Raw genomic sequence first — 24,064 nt, 5'->3', positions numbered from 1 at the left:
AGCCATCTCTTGAAAAGGGACCTTGCACTGAGGCAACCATGAGACCTCACCACCATGAGTTTGAAATAGACCAAGCCAACCACTGGGCCATATAATTGCTTACTTCAGGGTGCGCAAAGCCCAATTCTTGGAGCATAGGATACTTCAATGTCCATCTGGGAAGATCCTACCCAGAGGGTCCTAGGCCTAGACCTTTCACCCCAGGGACACGGTTGGTGTTTAGTGGTTTATAATATAAAGAAAAGATATAAACAGATTAAACATAAACTAGCTTGTTCAAGGTCCAACATACACTCCACAAATGGGGAATTTCCCTGATAATAAAGCTTGTCATAGATGGTTTGCAGGAAACAACGGTTTGCAGGAAATAACATGGCTTGAGTCCCCAATCAACACAGTCGGCGTTGACAGGGGAATCCCTTTCACTGAGCTATTGTGTTCTTCCCGAAGGGGCACGGAGAGCCATCCCTGCTGGGAGAACACACAGCCATTATTGCTAGTGGCTGGCAATGATTGCTGGAAAAATCAGACATGCTGGTTGTACCAAAGTTGATCGATCAGTCAACTTGGGTACAATCAGCCTGCCCATACATGGTTCGAATCTCGGCCGGTCCCTGCTGAACAGCATACCATGTAATCAGAACCACATTTGAGGCATGCATTCCCTGTTCACCTTGGGCCCCCTGATTGTTGCCCTGGTTTTGTATAATAGGTGGTATAATTCAAATCTTGGATACTTTTTCTTGCAGATTGTGGGGCATCTAGTAAGAGCAACATGGTAAACAGAATAGTAGGCGGCACACTGGCTCAGAATGGGGACTGGCCCTGGCAAGTGAGCCTACAGATCGGCAGATCACATGTTTGTGGAGGGTCTATCATTACCCCGGACTGGATTCTCACTGCTGCACACTGCGTAGAAGGGTAAGCCCCTATCATATGAGTTATAAGGTCATAATAGACAATAAAAACACTTTAAGTGTTATATTTAATAGACAAAAGGAAGAAAATAAAAGATGTGCATTGGTAGGGTTTACATACAGAAAAAAAAATCCTTGTAAATAAACCTTGTACATTGCGAGGATTGTAGCAAATATTATTGTTGGTTTTCTCTATTGTGCGGTAACCCATTTTGATTTCACCATGTCCTTTTTAAACTACAAGGGGTCAGCCTTCATTAAAAGCACCGGGCTCAAATCTCCCTTTTTTGTAATGTAAAAACCTGCAGTCATTTTAAAAGTGATGGGCCTCACGGTGGGATACACACTTGTAGAATTTTGTTCAAAAATGATTGATTTCAGAAAGTCTTTTTGATTTTTGAATGGTTAGTGGGGTCAAATCACAGTTAATTTTCGACTGCATTAAAGAGAAAACTTGAAGGAGCAGGATGGAAAATAAATTCTCAAGCAGACAAAATTTTATCTATGAATGTGATTTTTGCTTGGGGGGGGGGGGGAATCATTCATGTTGTAACAAAACCTGTTTTGATATATCTCCGATTCCCATCAAATGCCAGATCTGGGTAAACTGTTGAGGTAGGGGTGCTCAACATGTTGAAGAGCGAGGGCCACTTAAGTAACGGGTCACAGGTCACAGTGGACTATGGGGTTTTAACACCCCCCCTCAAAACCGCAAATGAGCCCTTACTGCCCTGAGCCCCCAATAAGGCTGCTTTCACACTGATGCGCTGCGGTTTACCAGCACCGTGCATGCAACGCAGTGTACCTGGGGCTTTCCTGCAAGTTGGCTGCACTGAGCCATAGAATATCTTGCGGGTGTGGTGCACTTTCTGAAAGTGTACAAAAAACTTCTGCATTCAGGAATTTTGTTGTGCTTTCAGAACGCGCACCACAGCCCTCAGGATATAATGGTGTATGGCTCAGTGCAACTAACCGACAAGAAAGCCGCAGGTGCAGTGTGAAAGCAGCCTAATAACCTCCTCTCTATAAGTGCTAATGTGCCCATTACAAAAGTGCAGTGTATAGTATGTGATGTTTAAAGTGGTTGTAAATTCTGTATGTTAAAAAAAAAAAAAAAAACTTTAGAGCGAAGCCCTCCAGCGCTGTAAAGTCACCGATGAGAGGGCTGAAATATTCCCCCGTCTTTCTTCTGAGTTATACTCCAGCGCGTGCGGCATGAAGCTCTGAAGTTCTGGCATGGTATGCCGGACTTTCAGAGCGCATGCGCCAGTGATGTCACTGGCTGCATGCAGGGTGAATATCGCCTAAACGGTGCTTGTTTAGGAGATATTCATTTTACCTACAGGTTAGCCTTATTATAGGCTTACCTGTGGGTAAAAATGACCAAGCAGGGTTTACAACCGCTTTTCCTCTTCCAACTTCTGCTGGCATCGCTCTCCAGGCTGCTAGAAAGGTCCCAGGCGAAATGCACTTAGTATCACTCCGCCTGGGAAAGGAGCTGCTGCTACAGAGGAAGCATCTGCTTACGTGGCTCTTGCTTCCTCCGCTGCTGGCTCCAGTTTCCGGCTTCATGCAATCTGGTGCTCTGGGACAGTGGTCTCCAAACTGCGGCCCGGGGGCCAGATGTGGCCCTTTGCTTGCTTCTATCTGGCCATCGGGTCACTATTCCTCCCACTGACACCAATGATGAGGCACTATTCCTCCCACTGACACCAATGATGAGGCACTATTCCTCCCACTGACACCAATGATGAGGCACTATTCCTCCCACTGACACCAATGATGAGGCACTATTCCTCCCACTGACACCAATGATGAGGCACTATTCCTCTTACGAAGACCAATAATGGGGCACTATTCCTCCCACTAATCTCAATATTGGGGCACTATTCCTCTTACGAAGACCAATGATGGGGCACTATTCCTTCCACTGACACCATCGATGGGGCACTGTTCCTCCTACTATGACCAATTATGGGGAATCATTCCTCCCACTGACACCATCGATGGAGCGTTATTCCTCCTGTTAAAACCAATAATGGGACAGTGTTTACTCCCACTGATGCTGGGATATTTTCTATTCGCACTGGCCAAAGTCTGGCCCCCTTGAAGCCCGAAGGACCGTAAATTGGCCCTTTGTTTAAAAAGTTTGGAGACCCCTGCTCTGCGATGATGAGTTGGCAACCTGTTAATCATAATCTGGGCTTGCTGACCTGCCACCCCAGAGCATGGGCATGCACTTCCCTGGTTTGGGATTGCGGGCCACATCAGAGGGCTCCGCGGGCCACAGATTGAGCACCCCTTTGTTAAGGGCTTTTGAACTAAATTGGTTGACTGTGATGGCAATGGTTTTTGATATGAACATTCAAACAAAATTCAGCTTTTGTATCCACCTCTAGAGTGTCTCGCCAAAACCAAAATCGCTTATTGCGGGGGATGCTTGAGGTTTGACTTGCATCTCTGTGCAGACTGCTGGGATAAGCAATGAGCTAATCGCACCTGGAGGGTATAAGATTTCCAGGGCCATAAAGCCAATTGCAAGGAATCCTCATTTGGATTTTTTTTTTTCTGATTTCCAAAATGACAGTGGGCAGGAAAGCGGGGCTGTTCATGAAATCCTTGTATTTTATCCAAAAGCTCGTGCACACCCGTGCCATCTCTCAGCCCCCTACAAGTGTCCCTTGTAACTAATGAAGCTTCTACAGCTAAGGGCCCATTTACACCAGGTGCATTGGGGCGTGTTTTTGAACGCAGTCCCATTGCATATACAGCCCACAATCTGTTCTCTAATGGGCATAGTATACAGTGTTGCAGTATAGCAGGCTGCATTTTTTCCACAATGCAAACAAGTGTAAATTCAAGTAAACACATGTAAATGCAACGAAGAGCACATAAAAGGCCAAAAAAAAAAGAAGGGACTTCAAAGCAAATGCAAGCAGACAAGCACCTAAAAATGCTTAGGAAAAATGGACTGTAGAGTAGACACATGTCAAAAAGCACTTATACGCATAGTTTCTGGTTGGAATGGGCATTCATAGTCAGAAATTGTAGGATTCCTAGGAATATATACCTGATTTACTTGTCTGTTATCAAAAGCAAAAGCATTTTAACAATTTTAACACTTAATTTCTTTTTAGAGGTTATGCTAACCCCAACCAGTGGAACGTCTATGCTGGGTCAACCATCAGATCAGCTGGTTCTATTTCCTTAGTGCAAAGAGTCATTGCTCATCCCAACTACAACAAAGAAACCAAGGACAATGATATAGCACTGATGAAGCTAAAAACCAGCCTATTCTTTTCTTGTATGTACACTCTTAACAAATTTTTTGTATGATTGTGTTGTTGAACTCACAGTATAAGCTTTACCATTTTTAGTGTCTTGACCAAATGTGTGCCCACATGCGACGCTGAGCTTCCATGATTACAAGAAGTGAAATCCAAAGAATGAATGAGGCTGGGAAAGGATAGTCAGGATGCGAAGGACAGGTCTAGATAAATAGTGGGTGTCCTCCAGCCAGGAAATGAGGCGGGCTCTGTCAGAGCTTGCAGTGGAATCCATTTCAATATAGTGCATAGTATCCCATTATGCTTTACCTTTTCAGGGAAATAGGAAGTAAAATTCACTAGGGTTTACTTCCTCTTTAAAGTGATTGTAAAGGCTTGTGGGTTTTTTTTTTTGTTTAAATAACGAACATGTTATACTTCCTCTGTGCAGCTGGATTTGCACAGAGCAGCCTGGAATCTCCTCTTCTCTGGTCCCTCTTCGGCTCTTCTGGCCCCTCCCTCCATATCCAGTAGCTTGCTACAGGGGACACCCAAGCCGAGTCAGAGCTCCGTATAGCCATTCAGACACAGAGCACAGCCCCCTCTCTCCCCTGATTGGCTGACAGGGTTTGAGTGACAGCCATGGGAGCCAATGGCGCCGCTGCTTAGTCTCAGCAAATCAGGAGGAGTGTCTGGGAGAGCTAAAGCACTCGTGGACATTGCTGCAGAGAGAAGGACCTCAAGAAAGTAATTAGGGGGGGTGCTACACAAAGAAGGTTTTTTTTTTTTATCTTAATGCATAGAATGCATTTAAGATAAAAAAAACCTTCTGCCTTTACAACTCCTTTAACTTTACTCTCTGCCCCTTCCTCAGTGTAGCCAACAGGAGCAAATGAATTCTTGGTACTCCTGGGTATGGAGGAGCATGAGGCTTGCTCTATTTGACAGTACTGGCGTTTTGGGGATTGGCTCAGCATTGTCACATTGGAGGGGAGGGGGGGGGGTGCAATTTGGAGCTTATACATTTTCAACTGAATGACGTTTTGGAGGGTGGATAAAACGTGGGTAGGTGCTGCTAGGCAAATGTGTATAAAGGAGAATCTGTTGCTTTGTTGTGCATGAGAAGGAAAAGGCTGAATCTCCCAATAATTCTCCATATAACGCATAGCAACAACTCAACTGTCTGCCAAATGAGAATATAATTTTTATGGTCATTTTATGTAGATTGACTGTGTACATGTTTTTACAGCTACAATCAAGCCAGTTTGTTTACCCAACGCCGTAATGCCATGGAGTGACACCCAGTCCTGCTGGATATCTGGCTGGGGTTACACTACTCAAGGAGGTGAGAGGCACAGCTGTTCAGCATACGTTCAGTTTAGGCCCTATACATGATTATTATTTTTTTTATATAGCATTAGGGATTTCCTTGTGTTTAGAGCAGTGGTGGTCAATTTTCTTGGTGCCGGGGGACTCTAATGTAGCCTCTCATCACCAAAGAGCTGCATAAAATGGTGAATGTAATACTACAGAAAACTGCCAGAGACCTCATACACACAATAGGAAATGGTCAAAGATTTTGAGCAATAGTTGGAGATTGGGGATATCCTTCAGGAGATAGTCAGTCTATAGACACATATGAGACTAGAGATCACTGATCTTGCACCCCTTGGCATATTATTGCTTCCCTATACACCCCTTAAAATGTAACTTTGAGACAGTTAATATTTTTCTCAGAAAGAACCATCAAAATAGTTGCAAGACCAAAACAAAACAAAAAACACAAATGAAAGTGATGGTCATCACATAGCTACATACGCAAGTCCATCTAGTTCAACCAATAACACAGGGAAAAAAAAATGGTGTGAAGAAGTACACAAAACAACTAGAACTCCATCTAAAAATATTTTACTGGCCTGAGGTAAGTGCTCAGGAAACAAAAAGAACTGTCTGCAAGGGCCCCAAGGGACCCACAATAGGTTCCGAAGGTCAGCAGGTTAGGCACCAAGGGATCAAATTAATTCTTTCTCAACCATTTTACAAAATGAAACCCCTAAAATTACGTATTTCCAGATTTTGAGTGAATTCCTGTTCAAATCAATTAATTAGGGGTCAGTGGAAAAAATGTCCCTTTCATTGGGGCTCAGTGAGGAAAAATGTCCCTTACATTGGGGGTCAGTGGGGCAAAATGTCCCTTACATTGGGGATCAGTTGGAAGAATGCTCTCCTTACAGTGGTGGTCCAATTGCACTCTTACAGATAGCTAAAAAGTTCTGGTGCCATGCCACTGGCTCTGCCAAGTAGCATACGCTCCAGAACTATGCAGGCACTATTAAATGGGAGGTCAGTCAACATACAATTCAAAAAATCCCCTAGCAGCCTTTGGAAGAATCTTAGAGGTTTTATGGAATTCCTGGTTGAGAATGGCTGGTTTAGAGATTTAAAAAAAATTATAACTGCACATCTGCACTTGCCCAATAAGTAACAATTTAAAAGGACAATGAAAGGATACACCAGGTAAGGGGATTTGAATGCTATAATGTGTTGTACTGTAGATCAGCGGTCTCCAAACTGCGGCCCTTGGCTAGCCGTTATCTGGCCCTTGAGGCACTATTCCACTCAATGATATGAGGCCCTATTCCTCCCACTGACACCTATTATGGGGCACTATTTGTTCCACTGATGCCAATGATGGTGAAGTACTCCTCCTCACACTAATACCAATGATGGAGCGCTACGCCTCCTTCTGCTGACCACCAACTCTGTGGTTATGTTTATTCTGATGCTGGGCATGGGACATTTTCTACCTCCACTGGCCACATTCCGGCCCTACTAAAGTCTGAAGGACAGTATACTGGCCCTTTGTTTGAAACGTTTGGAGACCCCTGTTTTAGAAAACGATGTAGAGATGTTAAAGGGAAACCTATGTTTTAGTAAAAGGCTGAAGTTGGGCTTTAAAGATATGTACCATTGGCGATTGCTTATTATTCTCAATCGGTTAAAGAGATTGACTACCACCCTAGATCTTCTAAAGCTGCCACAATATTGCATGCAGGACAAAAATGTAGTACACAAATGACCTTGTAATGTTCATATCCCCACACAGGCACCACTTCCTCTAACCTGATGGCAGCTAATGTGCCCTTGATTGACTCCAAAACCTGCAATAAGCCTTCTGTTTACAATGGAGCCATCAGCAGCGCCATGATATGTGCAGGATACCTCTCCGGAGGGACCGATACTTGCCAGGTAAAAGAGGGTTTGTGTGTCCTTAGTATTTGGTTTGCTGCAGCTGCTATTTGGCCTGAAACTTTTTTAGCAGACTCCTTCAACCATCAATCATTGGCCAGCAGGGCCATATGCTTAGCGAATTTCTGATGAACTAGCCAAAATGTGTTTAGTGTATGACCAGCTTTAGTCAGGACTTGGAGCATAAACAGGGCTTAAGTCTTATCTGCCCTCCATTAGATAACACTTGGCCAATTCCCAATTGCCAAGCTTGTCATGTGGGAGGAAGGGGCGCGAGTCACCTGCTCTTCTCTCTTTTTGAATTTTTGAACTGGTAAGGCTGGCAAGGAGTAGCACAACAAGTTAGGAATTGGGGGCTATAATTTCCAGTGGTATCTCTGCTTTGTTACCTACCTAGTGAGCCAACTCAAAAAATTCTGTGAATGTTCACTTCAATTATCCAACCATGTGAAAATCAGATTTCTGTTCACGTTAAATACCTCAACATGTGCCGATACTTTCGCATCATTTCAAAGGGTTGGATAATTAAAGTGAATTCACAATATATATTTTTTTTTTCAACAAATTCTCAGCCTCTTTAGCGCATAGGCCTAATTGCACCAGCACTTTTCGGGAAACGATCACCATGGAACTAATTATTACTATTTTACTAGTTCTGTGTTATTGCACGTAGTTGAATGTGTTGGCAGTGATCCATCTCCTTGCACAATAGACTTCAGGATTAGAGCTGCTCTGCTGTACATCGCTCTGAAGGTTGTGCAACCTGTATTTTAGCTGTTCCAGGATTAAGCAAAATGGTGGGGATTTATTAAAGCAGGTAGGCTTGGTTTTTAAGGACAAATCTTACGTAAAAGAGTCTGACCTACATCTACATGCGAACTTCATATGGAGTAACACGTATTCTGCCCTTCTTTTTTTTTTTTTTTTTTTTTCTACTCCTGTGGACAAGGGTGTTTATATGCCATGGTTGTGATGCTTTGCTTCAGGTCTGCAGCAAAATTAATTGCTCCTGTCATGTTCAGCAGGCAGTACCGCCGCTGAATGTGACCCATGCAAGTAAATGAAGTTCTGCAAACGCCCTGCAACTGCGTGCAATGCATGGGGTTGGGGTGCATTGGTGCAGCAATTAAAGGGTTAAAACGGGCAAGTCAGGAGGTGTCACATGGCATCCTCACTGCCTGTCAAATGTCTCTGAAAAGCAATCTGAACACAGACTTCCTTACAGAGGCACAAGAATTTAGACTCGAGTGGTAAAAATATTTTCTAGAGCAGTTGTTCTTTAAGGCTGCGTTCCCACCTGAGTGTAGTGTCTTTGTGCATATTTTTTCCTGGTGTTTTTATTTTTTTTTGGCGCATTTTATACAGCATTTTTCAGCTTTGGCATTTTTTATTAGCCAACAGAGACTATCATTTGTTGCTAGGTATTTCAGCTTTTTTTTTTTTTTTTTTTTTTTAGATTTACCATTAGCTTTTTTTTTTTTTTTTAATTATTATTCTTTTATGTATTATAACATATTATTAATTTATTTCATGTAGCACCCTGGAGTTTAGGCAGGGTAGCGCCTCACAAATTTACTTGCCAGGAATAATTATCCTGGTTGATTGATAGGGAGAAATCAATAGATCTCTAAGTTTGACCTTGTTGCACTTTTCTCTTCTACGACTAGGTGGCCGGGTACTTGGTGGTACTAGATACGAGAAGGGCAACCCAAGGTCAAGTTATGGGCATATGGGTTATCTCAGCCAATGGGCAGGGGTTATCTTGAATCCCTTGACCTGCTGGGAGAACCTATATATTTTGGGGTGGAGTCAGGTGATTAATGGTCTGGGTGGACGTGCGTCGTGCTGCTAGGCCGGAGATTGGGCCTGTCCTGGGCACATCTGGCTACTTGGCTGTCTGAGGGCCTATCCAGAAGCAAGAGAGCAGCGCAGGGTTGGGGCTGCGGCTTGCAGTCCAACCAGAATTGCCGGCCGGAGAACCTGTCGTGGTCAGAGGTGGAGGGGAAGCTGTCGCCAGTAAGGGACCATCCGTCTTATTACCAGGGACCACAGTGAGTATCTGAACCAAGTACGGGAGCAGTATTCTCACCTGACGGGGACGGTGAAGAATCGGGAAACTTCAGTGGGTATCAAGCCAGGGACCCAGCCAGCGGAGGTGACGCTTGCAGAGCAGCCTTGTGTGTTAAGCCAGGGACCGAGCAGGCCAATGGGGTGAAGCTTGAGAGGTATCTGGAGTGCCAAGCTCAGGACCCAGCAGAGAAGCAGGGGTGAGGAAGATACCACTGTGAAGATTGGAGGAGCTCAAGGAATTCAGTGGCAGTGAATCAGTAAGTCTAGTGAGAGATCGGGAGCTCAGTGGGCTGAAAAACTACAAAAAGCGATTGTAGGGGAAGTGAAAGAACTGTTACGCTTTGTGTTAGGAAGTGTTAAAGACTGTTGCCATAGGAGACCGCATTCCTGCACATGCAGATGTGGCGTCTTGATGGATGCCTTTCCCTGCATGGCTTTCCTCCTATTGAAGTCTTGGAGCCAATTTAATCTTGCAACTACCTAAGGGTGTCCTGGCCCTAACCCTCTCTCCCCCAAAAAGATTGTTAAAGAAAATAAACTTTCTTTTGCATTCAAGAAGTGTCTGGCGCCCAATAACTCTAACTCTGCACCCACCATGCCTCACAACCCACTACATACAGAAGGATGTCGGCTATCCCTGGCCCTGGAGGTCCTCATGAGATCAAAGGAGGCCTGGGACCTTGCTACATTTATTTATGATAATTTTTAGTTATTTGTGTATTTTATTTTGCATGTTTTATTTTGAGCAGAAAATTGCGCAAAAACGCACAACAAAACTGGCAAATGCGCACAAAAACGTGCATTCATTTCTATGAGCATAAAAAAAACACACCAAAAATGTTCACATCTGCCCGATTCGACCTACAAAAAAGCTCCAGAACTTTTTTGAGCCTCATGCGACTTGGAGTGGAGATGTGAACTAAAGAATAATTGATTTTTTTTTTTTTTTTTTTTTTCCTCCTCCAACGTTTTGGAGCGAGATGTGAATGGGGCCTAAAAGGAACATCTGTTTTTACCATGCAGGAAAAAAGCAACAGGTTTACTATTCTGCCGCCCTCACAAGCAGAACATGCTTGCTTGTCTTTTGTTCCCCTTCTTGTAGCATTTAGCTGCTGGAAGCAAAGAACAAAGAAAGCCCCGTGTAGTTGTGCCTTGAAGCCTACACATGGCTGTGGACCTGGGCGCTCTGGGTGCATGAGCAGCCAATTGAAAAGCACCAGTGCTATCATGTGGAAGGAAAGGGAACAAGTCACATGATCCCCATACCCAGAAGTATCCCGACAGCCAAACTGAGTGGCAAAAAGAGCAAGAGGCGGATGTAAAGATGGGAAAGGAAGTTAAAGCATAGCAAATCTTTTGCACAAATTTATTAAATGATCCCACATTTTGTAATGAGCATTTATTAAATGTTTGCATTCAAGTCTGCAGGGCATGGCAACCATGAACTGCAATGCTTGAGTTCCTGGATTGTTCACCTACAGCCCCAGGTTCGTACAAAATCTTTTGGGGCTGAAGGAAGGAAACCATGGACTGGCATGAAATGACGTCACTATACTTGTGTCGGTGTCATCTGTAAGTCCCTGTGCGGTGGTGGCAGATGGGACTTTTAGTCTTCCCATTCAAAGATCCCTGTAAATGGATGATGCAGCAGGTGGACTATGCAGGGCCGGCCCTACCATGGGTCCTGGTGGGGTTCATGGGACCTAGGCGGCACTTTAACCACTTCAGCCCTGGAAGAATTTACCCCCTTCCTGACCAAGCCCTTTTTTGCGATACAGCACTGCATCAATTTAACTGACAATTGCGCGATCATGCGAAGTTGCACCCAAACAAAATTGACTTCCTTTTTTTTTCCCACAAATAGAGCTTTCTTTTGGTGGTATTTGATCACCTCTGCAGTTTTTTTATTTTTTTTGCGCTATAAACAAAAAAAGAGCAACAATTTTGAAAAGAAAAAAGGAATATTTGTTTACTTTTCGCTATAATAAATATCCCCAAAAATATAAAAAAAAAAAAAATTCTTCCACAGTTTAGGCCAATATGTATTTGTCACGGAACGTCCCTCACTCTGCTTGAGTGCTTCCGTCAGTATACCACTTCCTCCCAGTCTGGACTCCAGATATCAGATATTCCAACCGCTCCCAAGCACAAAACAAGGCGAGACTTGCTTAGATGCTAACATGGACTATTTAGAATCAAAATGACAAGACTTTATATGCCGTTGGAACCTCCTCTAACAATACAACTGTAACCTAATTGACATGAGCTAGTTTACTAAATCATTTACCCAGACTAGGTGACTATTCAATACACATTACCATAAACCTCAAAACAGGGTTAATTAGAACAAACAACAATGTGTGGAATACCCTTAGAACCTGTGTTAAGCCAGACTAGACTGTTAGTCTCCTAGCCAGTCCTGGAGGCCAATGTGATCAGTTCACTCCATTAACAGGTTGAGTTCAGAATCAATCAAACCAAGAATAGTCTCTACATACATCCTGGGAGATATTGTGGACAAATATTACTGTCCCATTTTTAAGTAGTCCAAGATATATTTTCTCACTCACCCTGTGCCAGGATAGCACAGGGTGACTTAGACATAAGAGGTGTATGGGGAGCTGGAACAAGGGCATCCCCTACTTTCCAAGGGATTCTGAGTTCCACGGGCCCTTCCGTCACAGTATTCTACATATTTTTGGTAAAAAAAAAAAATCACAATAAGCGTATATTGCTTGGTTTGCGCAAAAGTTATAGCGTCTACAACATAGGGGATAGATTTATGGCATTTGTATTCATTTTTATTTTATTAGTAATGGCGGCAATCTGTGAATTTTATTATGACTGTGACATTGCGGCGGACAGATCGGACACTTTTTTTTTTTTTTTTTTTTTAACAACAAGGTTGATCTTTATTAGAAAAAATCAAGTTGCAGTACATTATAAGTCACTCAAGCATTGCAGTGTACACATCCATGGAACAAGAGCAGTACATATGCAGTATGCAATGGGGGGGGAGGGGGGGGAGAAAAAAAGGGGGGGGGCGCAGAAGGAGGGGAGCATCAATAAATACAGCTCAATCTAATGTAGTGCAGCATAGACCTATAGGGTGGGGACTGCAGAAGAGGATAGTATATAGCAGTATCACAGGGGGTCGGTCCATGGCTGCCAGACCCTCTCAAATTTACGAGGACAACCTCTACTTATGTATGTAAGTTTATACATTGGGAGGATAGCATTGATTGAGTTTTCCCATGACCTTATAGTAGGTGGTGAAGGAGACGTCCATCTAAGGAGGATCTCTTTTTTGGCATAAAAAAGTAGCAATGAAAGTAACAGTTTAGTATATCGAGGCCTTTGGTCATCGTCCTGTATGCCCAGTAGGGCCAGTTCAGCCGATAAGGGGATCTCCAGCTGGAGACGTACATTAATAAACTCGAAGATATCAGCCCAGTAACGGTTGAGCTTCGGGCATATCCAGAACATGTGCATATAATCACTTTCCAAAGACTGACATCTTGGGCAGTTCGGGAGTTTCAGCGGGTAGATTCTGTGCAGCCTCTGAGGCGTAAAGTCAGATCGGACACTTTTGACACTATTTTGGGACCATTCGGATACACCAATCAGTGCTATAAAAATGCACTGATTACTGTGTAAATGTCACTGGCAGGGAAGAGGTTAAACACTAGGGGGCGATTAAGGGGTTAAGTGTGTTCCCTCAGCGTGTTCTAACTGTAGGGGGATGGGCTCACTAGAACATGACAGAGATCACTGCTCCCGATCACTGGGAGCAGTAGATCCCTGTCATGTTGCTAGGCAGAACAAGGAAATGCCTTGTTTACATAGGCATCTCCCCGTTCTGCCTCTCCGTGCCACGATCGCCGGCCAACGGCAGACAAAGTCCGCAGGCACACGCGCCCGCTAGCTGTGGTTGACGGCGTGACATACGGCTACGTCGTTTAGTGCACCGTGCCATTCTGCCGACGTATATTGGCATGAGCCGGTCGGCAAGTGGTTAAGAGGGATGGCAATCAGGGGGGCGGACTGGCCAAGGACCTGAGGCTCCCTCCAGCTTTCCGTGTCATTATTGCATCATGCTCCCCAGCCTCGCCCTACTCTGCTCCCCAGCAGTACAACTTGTACTGCTGTGGACTGGGGCGGGGGGTAGAGCAGCTCTGCCGGTCCCAGGACAGCACAGGATTCAATAGCAGGGGCGCCAGTCGCCACATCACTGGGGATCAGAGCTTACCGTAGTTGGCCGGTGGCAGTGAAGAGGAAGGGGTGGAGCTTTCGTGGTGCTGTACATTTCATATACCTGTGAGCTGAGCTGATGTCTTTGGGCAGGTCTCTTTGCAGGATGGGCCTGATTTTTTTTCTTTGGACCCAGGCAGCACAATGTCTTGGGCCAGTCCTGGGACTATGCTTTTAAAGGATAAGTTCACCTTTTTGTAACATGATACACCCATGTTCAGGCCAGGTGTTACATATTAGGAACAGACCAGCCCCTGTCCCCGCTGATCCCCCATGCTGACAGCTGGCGGGGATCTTCTCCCCCTACTAGCTGTCACAATTTTTTAAAAATGCGGCCGTGCAGGGGCTCAGCCCACCTGGCCGCGTCACTCACTCAGTCCTTTGTAAATGGAAAACTGCAAGTGCCGACACCCTTTACTGCTGTTGGATTGCAGTTTTAAATGAACTACCACAGCGATGTGGAACTCTGTGGTAGTTCATTGAGTCTTCCTGTCAATGTACAGGCAAGCAAATACACTGATAGTCTGCAGGAGACCTGCATGGCACCAGCGATTAAACATGTGCAATTCGTTTAGTTCCGAATTCGTTTAACGAATTTTGATAAATTTCAGAAATTTTCCAGTTTTGGAAATTCAAAAATATTAAAATTTGACAATCTGAAAATAAGAATGAAAATCTGAAAATTCAAAAAGAATGAAAATTAGAAAACCCGAAAATCAGAAATAATAACTAATAAATTATAGGTATTGGAATTTCCTTTTAAATTTGGCTGTTAGTGAACGTAACAAGTATGAAGTTATCCGAAGTTACGAATTATCTGAAAAAAACGAATGCCGTATCTAAACGAATAGAAACGAAACGATCTAATAATAATTAATAATAATAATAATAAAACCTTTTATTTTATTAATTTGTTCCATTCCATTTGTTTAGATGCGGCATTCGTTATTTTGGATAAGTCGTAACTTCAGATAAATTTGTATTTGTTATCTTTCACAAACAGCCAAATTTGAAAGGAAATTCCAATACCTATAATTTAATAGTTATTGTTAGTTATTTCGAATTTTACTGATTTTCCTTTTTTCAGATTTTCGCATTTTTTGATTTTCAAATTTTTGACTTTACGAATTTTCGAATTCTGAAAATTTGAAAATTCGGAAATTTGAAAATCCAAATTTCCGAAAAAATCAAAAAAATGAAAAACTAATTTTTTGTCAGTGCAAATGTCTGCCAGCGATCTACTGATCGCGGATGCAATGCTTTTAGAAGTTTCAGGAACAAAAAAATGTGCATTTACTATTTCTTGTTAAAAGTTGAACTTCCCCTTAAAGCAATGTTTCTCCACTCCAGTCCTCAAGAACCCCCAACAAGTCTTGTTTTCAGGATTTCCCTCAGTAATTACCACAGCTGTGTCATCTAAGGCAAATCAAATGTGCAAAATGGAAAGCCAGAAAACATGACCTGTTGGGGTACTTGAGAACTGGAGTTGAGAAACACTGCTTTAAAGTGTATCTAAATCCAAGAAGAAAGATGTTATATATTGAAGCTTAGAAGTAATTAAATGTGATGGCTGCATTAGATTTCTTTTATCAGGCTCCCCCCCCCCCCCCTTTATTTTAAAGAAGAACTCAAGCTGCTTGCAGAAAAATTAAGTCAGCAGCTACAAATTAAAGCAGAACTTCCATTTTTAGGTGAAGTTCTGCTTTAACCTAGTGATCCTGCCAGTAACACATTTTCTGTTCTAGGGTGACAACACTTACTCACTGTACCATATCTAAGGAGGAGCGTTGTCACCATAGGAAAGGACTACAGAACACCTCCCCTCTCCTCTTCTATATAACCTAAAGGGAGTTCATATGGGTTTTGTAGTTGATAGAGAGATCTGGGAATATTGCTGATAACAGGCAAAAATCATACAGTAATATGCTCTCAAGGTTTTTGGCACGATCAATAGGTGTTTTTTTTTTTTTGTTCTTTTTTGTCAAATCGATATAACAAAATGCTTTAATTGTAACATTTAATAGGAGAATATTTTATTGTTAGGGTTTACTTATGTCCAATCTCACTGTGCTTATTTAAAGTCCTACTTGAAATAGAACTTCAGATATTACAATTTTGGCAGTAATCTATACGCAAAGCTCTTCCTTTAATCATTTTTATTCTATTTGCACAGGGAGACAGTGGTGGTCCTTTGGTCACTAGAACAAACTCATTGTGGTGGCTTGTCGGTGACACAAGCTGGGGAACAGGCTGTGCCAATGTTAATAAGCCTGGAGTCTACGCCAATGTAACAGTGTTTCTGGACTGGATCTATTTACAGATGCAGGTACCGTAAAATTCATGCTCCTTCCAGCTATATCATTTTGAACCACAAGACAAACTACTGTGTATTCTGCCTGCCTAAAACCGTGTTTGGGCGGTGATACTTTTGGCAAATTGGCAGGTTATGTAATAATCTCACTCATAATATTTTGAGATCTGCCTGGTCTTGTGTGATGCTCCAGGCTTGTCTCCTTCACTTTTGTCCTCTTTCATTTTGTAGGTAATGCATTCTCCTAGCTTTGCGCTTTCTATAATGCTTCAGGTTCTGCCCATAGTGATCTAGTTTTTGGAACCACCTACTCCTAATATTTAAGGTTCTAGAACACCTAATTTCTGGGTTCGGACCCTATCTACCATAATTATACAAGTTCTGGCCCTGTCAACCCTAATGGTCCAGGCTTTGGTCCCGTCTACCCTAATGGTCCAGGCTTTGGTCCCGTCTACCCTAATGGTCCAGGCTTTGGTCCCGTCTACCCTAATGGTCCAGGCTTTGGTCCCATCTACCCTAATGGTCCAGGCTTTGGTCCCGTCTACCCTAATGGTCCAGGCTTTGGTCCCGTCTACCCTAATGGTCCAGGCTTTGGTCCCGTCAATTCTTGCAGTGCATAATTAAAATGTTTACCCAGTCTCCTAACATAAGGTTTCAGGTCCCTGCTCGCCATGTGTCAAGTTCTCTAAAGGCCTCACAAACAACTTTCCCAGAACACTTACCAGCTAACCTGCAAACAAACCAAATTGACCCACTGCAGTGCCCACTCCACGTCAAGGCTCCTCTGTATACTGTAGCCCTAAAGCTATAGTTTTATAAGTCTCCAAGTTGGAGCATATATAGCAATGTATAAATTAAGGGCAGGTTTGCTTGGAGGGAGCCCAGCCCTCTCTAAAGGCACAAAGACACATTGGACACCCAGCAAGAGCACAATGGCAGCTGGAAGCATCAATTGTGTCCCCACACTAAATCAGTGAACAAGCTATACAAAAAGATGACAACCACCCCAATTTACAATTAACCTTTAATGTAAGGTGCACATGGAAGGCTAATGCACATCACAAATTTCCCACCACGCTTACCAGCTAGCCTGTAAAAAAAAAAAACAAAAAAACAAAAAAAAAAACATGTTGAACAATTCAGAAGTATGTGGAAGCTGTAGCACCCACGTCAAAGCTCCTCTGTATACTGTGATCCTAACTATAGTTTTGAGTCTCCAAATTGGAACACATATAGCAATGGATAGATTAAGGATAGGTTTGCCTGCAAGGAGCCCTCTACTCCTTAAGGGCACAGGGACACAGTGGAAACCCAGCAAGAGCACAATGGCAGCTGGAGGCATCAAATGTGTCACCACACCAAATCAGCGGGCAATCTTTTTGTATAGCTTCTCTGAACACCTACCACAGTGTTTTAGATTATGGTCCCATTCATTATTAATCCAGAATAATAGATGAGGTAAGAGCAGTGAAAAAAAAATGGTAAAAAATGAAAAATAAACCATAGACACATTGGAAGAAGCCGGTTTTGACCCTATTCTAGCTAAAACATTTTAGGAAATATGTCACAAAAGACCTACAGTATGTAGGCTGACATTCCAGATCTTCTTCAAATTTTAGCTTCCAACTCCGAGCTCAGCTGTCATTCTGACCTTCTAGCTTCAGTGCTCTTATCCAGAGCTAGTATGCAGATCAGAAGTTCTAATTTTACTGGTTGCTTGCATTTTTTTTTTTTTTTTTGCCAGTGAGCCAGTAAACCACAAAAATACAAACAGTCAGACAACTAGATCTATCAAAAAAAAAAAAAAAAATGATGTGGCCTAACACTGTTTATCTTCTGACCTAAAGGATGAGTCTGATTGCTTCTCCTCCTGAAATTTCAGTGAAAATCAAAAGATTTTTGTAAAAATTTGGGGGAAATGTTTTGGAGTCAATGGACAGGGAGACATGATGGTGGTTTGTAGTGATTAAGGGTGCCGTAGGCTTCAAATGGCTCCTGAATGTTACCGTCCTATTCTTACAGCAAAATACAGCCCATCGTTTATATGTTAAAGCAGAATTACACTAATAATAATCAAATACACAAACAAAAACAAAAAAAAAGAAGACACTCGCAAATAGTAAAAAAAAAAAAGTAAATTCAATTAATGAATTTATTCCAAATACCCCTTCCCCTTTTTAATTAAAAAAAAAAAGCCTTTAAAAAAGAGAATTTTTTTTTTTTTTTTTTCCTAAGGTAAATTTCACCTAAGCAAGTCGGTGAGTAAAATTAAGATTTTCCTGCTTGAGGGATATCCATTTCAATGAAATTAATCTATTTCCTCTATAACAGATGTCTATTAAATAGAAATGCATTTTAAAGAAGCTGTTACAAGTACTGTATAGAGGCCATGAGAATCAATGTAAGTGTCATTTTATTTTTATTTTTTTCAGACCTACAGCTGATGACGTTAGACTAACCATCTACTTCCCAGTTAAATGTAAATTCCATAGTGATGGGAACAAACCAAAAAGAAGAAAGCGCTGCGCACTTTATCATGTGGCCTCTATTTCATGAGCCCTACAGGTGTTCAGAGCAACTGTATGCCTGATATACTATCTGGATTGTACTGTATATTTTATCAGGTGAAAGCCACTATTAATGCTTGCAGAAGACAGGATGCGCCATGCTGTCATTTTGTTCAAAGCAGCCATAGCGCCAACTAGTGGACAGTCTGTAAATATTTTATACTTTTTTTATTTTTTGGTGGTGTAATTTACTTATTGTACATATCTATAAAATACTGTGATATGCAATATCTTTATTTCAGATGTCATCAGAAGCATTAAGTAAAATGTGTTTTAAATCAAATAGCTTCAAAGTAATAGGAGCAAAATGTAGTGGCAATGCAGAATTATTGAGAAACCATCAAGATGTTTACTTGTAACTGCTTTAGGATTGTGCAACAGGGGAAAAAAAAAAGAGCAGAATTTTTGAAAAATATTTAATTTTGGAGATTCAAAGAGTGGAAAGCTTATTTAATCTCCTATGCTGCAAATTAAATACCAAAAAAAAAAAATGACCGTGCCTATAACCGGGCCAGACAATGAAACAAGCCTTGCATTTGGGCAGAGAGGATCATAAAAGTCTGAACTGTTGTTGGTTTTCAAATGAAAACATTGATTTAAATGTTTTTTTTTTTTTTTTGTGTTATTATTTGGGCGTGTGTGTTTTATGCCATGGATAAAACATTTGTTCAGAATGATGGAATATAAAATATCACACTTGGACAACTATTATAAAAATGATAATTTTTGTTCAGTTTCTCCTACAATCCCAGGTTAAGCCCACGTTCACACTGAGCTGTGGGAATGAAGCCGTGCGAGTTCAGCTGAGATTTCACTCCCGCATGTCAGTCCTGATTTCGGCGTCGATTTTAGACATCTGTGCGGGTTTCTGCACCGATGTCGGTGGAAATCGCACCCTGAAATTACAAAAAGCAGTACAGAAACTACTTTTTGAAATCTGTGCTGTGCCGCAAATGTTGCAAAATTAAGACAGTGCCATTGCCGGCAATACCTGCCAATTTGACGCGTCAAAACGCACCAATGTGAACCAGGGCTAAAGGCAACAAGAATTTTCACAGCTTGCACAGACCCGGATCCGATGCTTGATTAAAGAGCCAGTCTTATCAAAACAGATATTTTACTTGTAGATGGAGCCTGGTTGGCATGGCTCATTATGCCTCTTTGATATTCTAACAGAGCACTTTCCTGGCCATAATTTCTGACTCTGTCCACCTGAGACTTTTTGGTGTTATCTACCTATTGTTTGTTCAGGCTCCATAATATAAAATAAAAAACCTAATGGTGGTGAGAACTACTCATAATGGGAACAGCTTGCCCTGAAACTCCCTTGGGGGACTGTCAAGGGGTGTAACTCTCCAGCATCTACTGAAAGCTAAAATATCACTTTTGTATAGACTAGAACAAAAATGTATGTGCCTCTTGACATCATTTCTGCCACTCAGGCAGGATGATTAGGGGAAGGTGCAAGTACAGTTCACCTACATGGTCCTGATGCCCAATTACAGGATGGGGTTTCAAAAATCTGAAGAGATGCAGATGTTGGCCCCATATTTTGGAATTGGATTACAGCAGTAATTTCAGTCATCAGATTTTGGTTCAACATTTTTCAACCAGGGTTCCATGAAACCTTTGGGTTCCTAAAGAGGTTGCTAGGGGTTCCTGATTGACCTCCCATCTGATTGCGCTTGGGCTAACTCTGGGTCCAGTGCCACTCGACAAAGTGCAAGTGCCATGGCACCAATGATCTTTCTAGCTGTTACGAAGAAAGGCTTAAAGTCTGACCACCACTGTATGGGCGGCATTCTTCTCTGACCGCCACTATAAGGGGCATTCCTCTTACTCCCAGTTGACTTCATTTTAGCAGGGTTCCCTTGTACCAGAAAATTTATTTCAAGGGTTCCTTTAGGGGTAAAAAAATTTTGAGAAAAGTTCGATAAGGGGATCAGTGCCCTGCAAGTTAGTACTACAACCTTAATCTACTTCTTTTCAACTGTGCTTAATGGAGAAAGTAGAGGTCTTCTTTTAAGGGCTCAGTATACAGTAAATCTTCTTCCGTTGTCACTTTAGAACCTCACAGGAGCTCTTTGGTATAGATGTATATAAAGAAATCTTAGTATGTCAGGAATTCACACCGTGCGTTTGCACTTTTGTTTACAGTTTGCACTGACCATTTCTTCTTCACCATGAAACTTTCCTTAACCGTAATAGCTTTCTAGATTTAAGGAAAGTTTGGTAGCTGATCAATAATTCAGGTTATAACATTCAAAGCTGAACTCCAGGCAGTGGTTATACTAGATATATAGTGGAGTATATATTGGTTCTATTTACTCTGTAGAAGAATTTTTCATTTTTCTCTCTCTCTCTCCTCTGAAATTTAAAGGCTTGGTCCACCTTTTGGACCATGTTACACTTATGTTTAAGGTGAAGCATGTTCACATTCCAACGCACCACCCTCAAACAGCCCCCCCTCCTTCTCTCTCAACTTACTTGAATCACAGTGTGCTTCTCCTTTATAGCCATCTTTTTTTTTTCTTGAATGGAACGCATCTACACTTCACTCCAGCCAAACATTGGCATCATTACAAGGATCTATGAATCTCCAGTTAAGGGACTCAGCTTAGCATGCCAATGTCACCACACTTGTGGTTCATTCATTACTCCCCCAGACCCAAAACAGAAAGGGCTGGGGGGTAAGGATGAATGAGCTCATGCATTGAACCTACGTCACACTAATTTCGATTGCAATGCACTGTAGGCCTAAATGCAAAAATGTACTAATTTCCCTTTTTTTTTTTTTTCTTTGTCACTTATTAAAGGGTTCCAAAAGGTGCTCTATGTCTTTAAACAGACCTGCCACATAGCACAGCCAGCCTGGTGACCTGATTTGTTTTGTTTTTTTCCTTTAAAAGAGCTAGACTTGTATCAAAAACTTTAATTTGTTCATAATTTTTTAAAATACATTCCTGCCTTCACTTTTTAATCATTTGTTACATCTAAGAGCTGCTGATGCCCTGCAGCTTCTTTGCAGACACCTCCTGTCTTTATGTACTCACTGTAATGGCTCCATGGCATTTCCCAGGGTGGGATTCTTTATGGGAACGACAATGGAATAGGTCTGTGCAATGTCAGCACGGCCTGCTTGTATTGTCCATTGAAAGCAGCGTAAGAACCTAAATATGACCTGGTTTTACAGGATGAGTTCTCTTTTAGGGACATGTTACATGTTTTTTAGGGTGGAATATGTAAACCTGTTGCCACTGCTGCAGCCTCTCCCCAACCCACCGCCTCTAGTGACAGAGAGCCGAGGATTCTGTTCCCCAAACTTACTGTCACAAATTTAAAAAAAAAAAAACGCAGCTGTGCGGGGCTTCGCCTACCCAGGCTCCTCATTCATTTACAGAGATCTGTGAATGGGAGAACTACAAGTACCAATAGCCTTTGCGGCTGTCGGCTTGTAGTTCTCCATGATCTACCAGGGTGCTGTTGAGCGCTCTAGGTAGTTGATTGTTTCTTCCTGTCCGTGTGTAACTGCCTGCCCGTACAAGCAGACGGCTTACACTGACAGTCTGCAGGAGCCCTGCATGGTAGCGGTGATCTGCTGATCGTTGGTGCGATACATTGCAGGCTCCTAGTAAAAAAATTATAAATGCAAATTTTTTACCTGCAAAAAAAGAAAAAAAGTGAATTTTTTTTTGCAAAGGTGAACTTCTCCTTTAATCCACTATGCAGCAAAGCTTACTTAGGCTTCATGTACACTGCTGCTGGTAAACGGACGTTTAGGAGCAGTTGAGCATTTTTTTTTTTTCCAGCTGCAGTTGAGTTTAGAAGCATTTTTTGGAATGCAAAGAAATGGGTTCAAGACGGATGTTCAGAGGCATTTGAAACGCCAAATGCCTGTCAACGCTGCTAAACACGGTAACTCGCGTTTAGCAGCATTTAGTTTACAGACCCGCTGGTTTCTAGCCGTCACGTTAAATCGCTCAGGAGAGGTTAAACAATGTCCCGTGTGCGAGAAGTAGTACAAGGAGCAAATTGGGTGTCCTGCAGTGCTCATATTGATAACAAGGAATATGCTGATAGGTGGGGACAGCAGAGCGATAAAGCAGTCTCCTGCTTTTGCTTTCAGGCAGATGGTGGGAAAAGACCAGGTCATATCGCTTAATTCCGGCTGGGGCTCCTCTAGAAATTGCCAGGGGTTCCTTGAGCTGTGGTGGATTGATTTCCCACATGATGGTTTCTACATACTTCCACTACCAAAGTTACTCAGCAGGAGGCACTACAATGACCACTAATGTGGGGGGGGGGGGGGGGGGGGGGGGATATGGGGCATTGTTTTTTTCACTGGCCACTAATGGAACGGGGGCACCTCTCTTACTGACCAACAAAGTAAAGGGGAAAGTTTTCCGGGGTAAGGACACACTTTTTTATTCTGATCACAGATATATAGGGGCACTTTTTTTTCAATGATCTCCAATGTAAAGGGGCACTAGAATGTTCAATGTTCTGCTTATGGTTTCTTAAAAAATTATATAACAAAATGTAATGATTATTACTGAAAGTAAAGTTGTATGGTGGCTTGGGTGAATGATCTGCTCTGTGCCTCAAATATTCTGGATACACCACATTCCTTATTCTTTTATTATTTCTGCAACTTGCTGATTACGCTATTACATCATGAGCTGTAGATATCTTTAACAGGGGTTCCCTAAAGACCCATACATTTTTTTTTTTTTTTTTTCCCCAAGGGTTCCTCCATGGTAAAAAATTTTATATAAAAATTGAGAAAACTGTTAAGTGAATCAGGGAAAAGTTATCGGGTCCCTCTTCCCTGCCAGATAGAACTGTGCTGTGTGACAGAGCTGCATACATTTTAGGACTGGATGGACAGACATATAAATCCATTAACCATTTCATTTGTGTTTGAGTTCACCTTAACGTATAACGCTTTGTTGCATGGATGCTGCCCGGTTAATATATGATATGAAATTATAAAGTGCAATATTTTTCTGGTGCCCAAAAAAAAAATATTTTATTGTAAAATGGTCGTCCTAAAACATTCAACGTTATTTTAAATAATATTGTGTAATTGTTACAATAAATGTACATTTTTACAGTTTTTTTGTGTGTATTATTTCATGTTTGTCTAGTGGGGTAGGAATCCTCAGTGGGTGCAGCATTCACCTAGGTCCCCTACACGGCCTGCAGACTATTGGGCACCATATAGATAGTAGAGTGGCAGCGGGACGCCGGGCACTGGAATGTTCTCTGTGTTGCAACACCCGGCACTGACTGTGTACAGCAGATTGTACTGTGTGGCGGAGTATCTCCATCCACAGTACAAGTCTCAGCTTGGGTTGAAAGAGAGAGCAACAAAAGAATGTGGGATCAGGGAAGTGATCAACAATGGGGTGGGAGGGGGCAACTTTCACTGCC

At 42.2% G+C, this 24,064-nt stretch overlaps 1 protein-coding gene across 1 annotated transcript in view; it reads left to right on the top strand.

Annotated features, from left to right (window-relative positions):
* TMPRSS2 (transmembrane serine protease 2) overlaps nt 1-22,028 on the top strand; it is a gene marked incomplete at its 5' end in the record, with an annotated part of 43,441 nt that extends 21,413 nt beyond the window's left edge. The window contains 6 exon segments of the mRNA XM_073617259.1: nt 750-921; nt 4,055-4,221; nt 5,433-5,528; nt 7,290-7,432; nt 15,927-16,079; nt 18,497-22,028. Of these exon segments, the coding sequence (XP_073473360.1) occupies nt 750-921; nt 4,055-4,221; nt 5,433-5,528; nt 7,290-7,432; nt 15,927-16,079; nt 18,497-18,508 (743 nt within the window).
* Between the last annotated feature and the right edge of the window lie 2,036 nt (nt 22,029-24,064).

This window comes from Aquarana catesbeiana, linkage group LG02 (assembly GCF_042186555.1).
Source record: "Aquarana catesbeiana isolate 2022-GZ linkage group LG02, ASM4218655v1, whole genome shotgun sequence".
Classification (NCBI taxonomy): domain Eukaryota; kingdom Metazoa; phylum Chordata; class Amphibia; order Anura; family Ranidae; genus Aquarana; species Aquarana catesbeiana.
The sequence above is the reverse complement of the archived record's forward strand: the minus strand, read 5'-3'. Positions and strand labels throughout refer to the sequence as shown.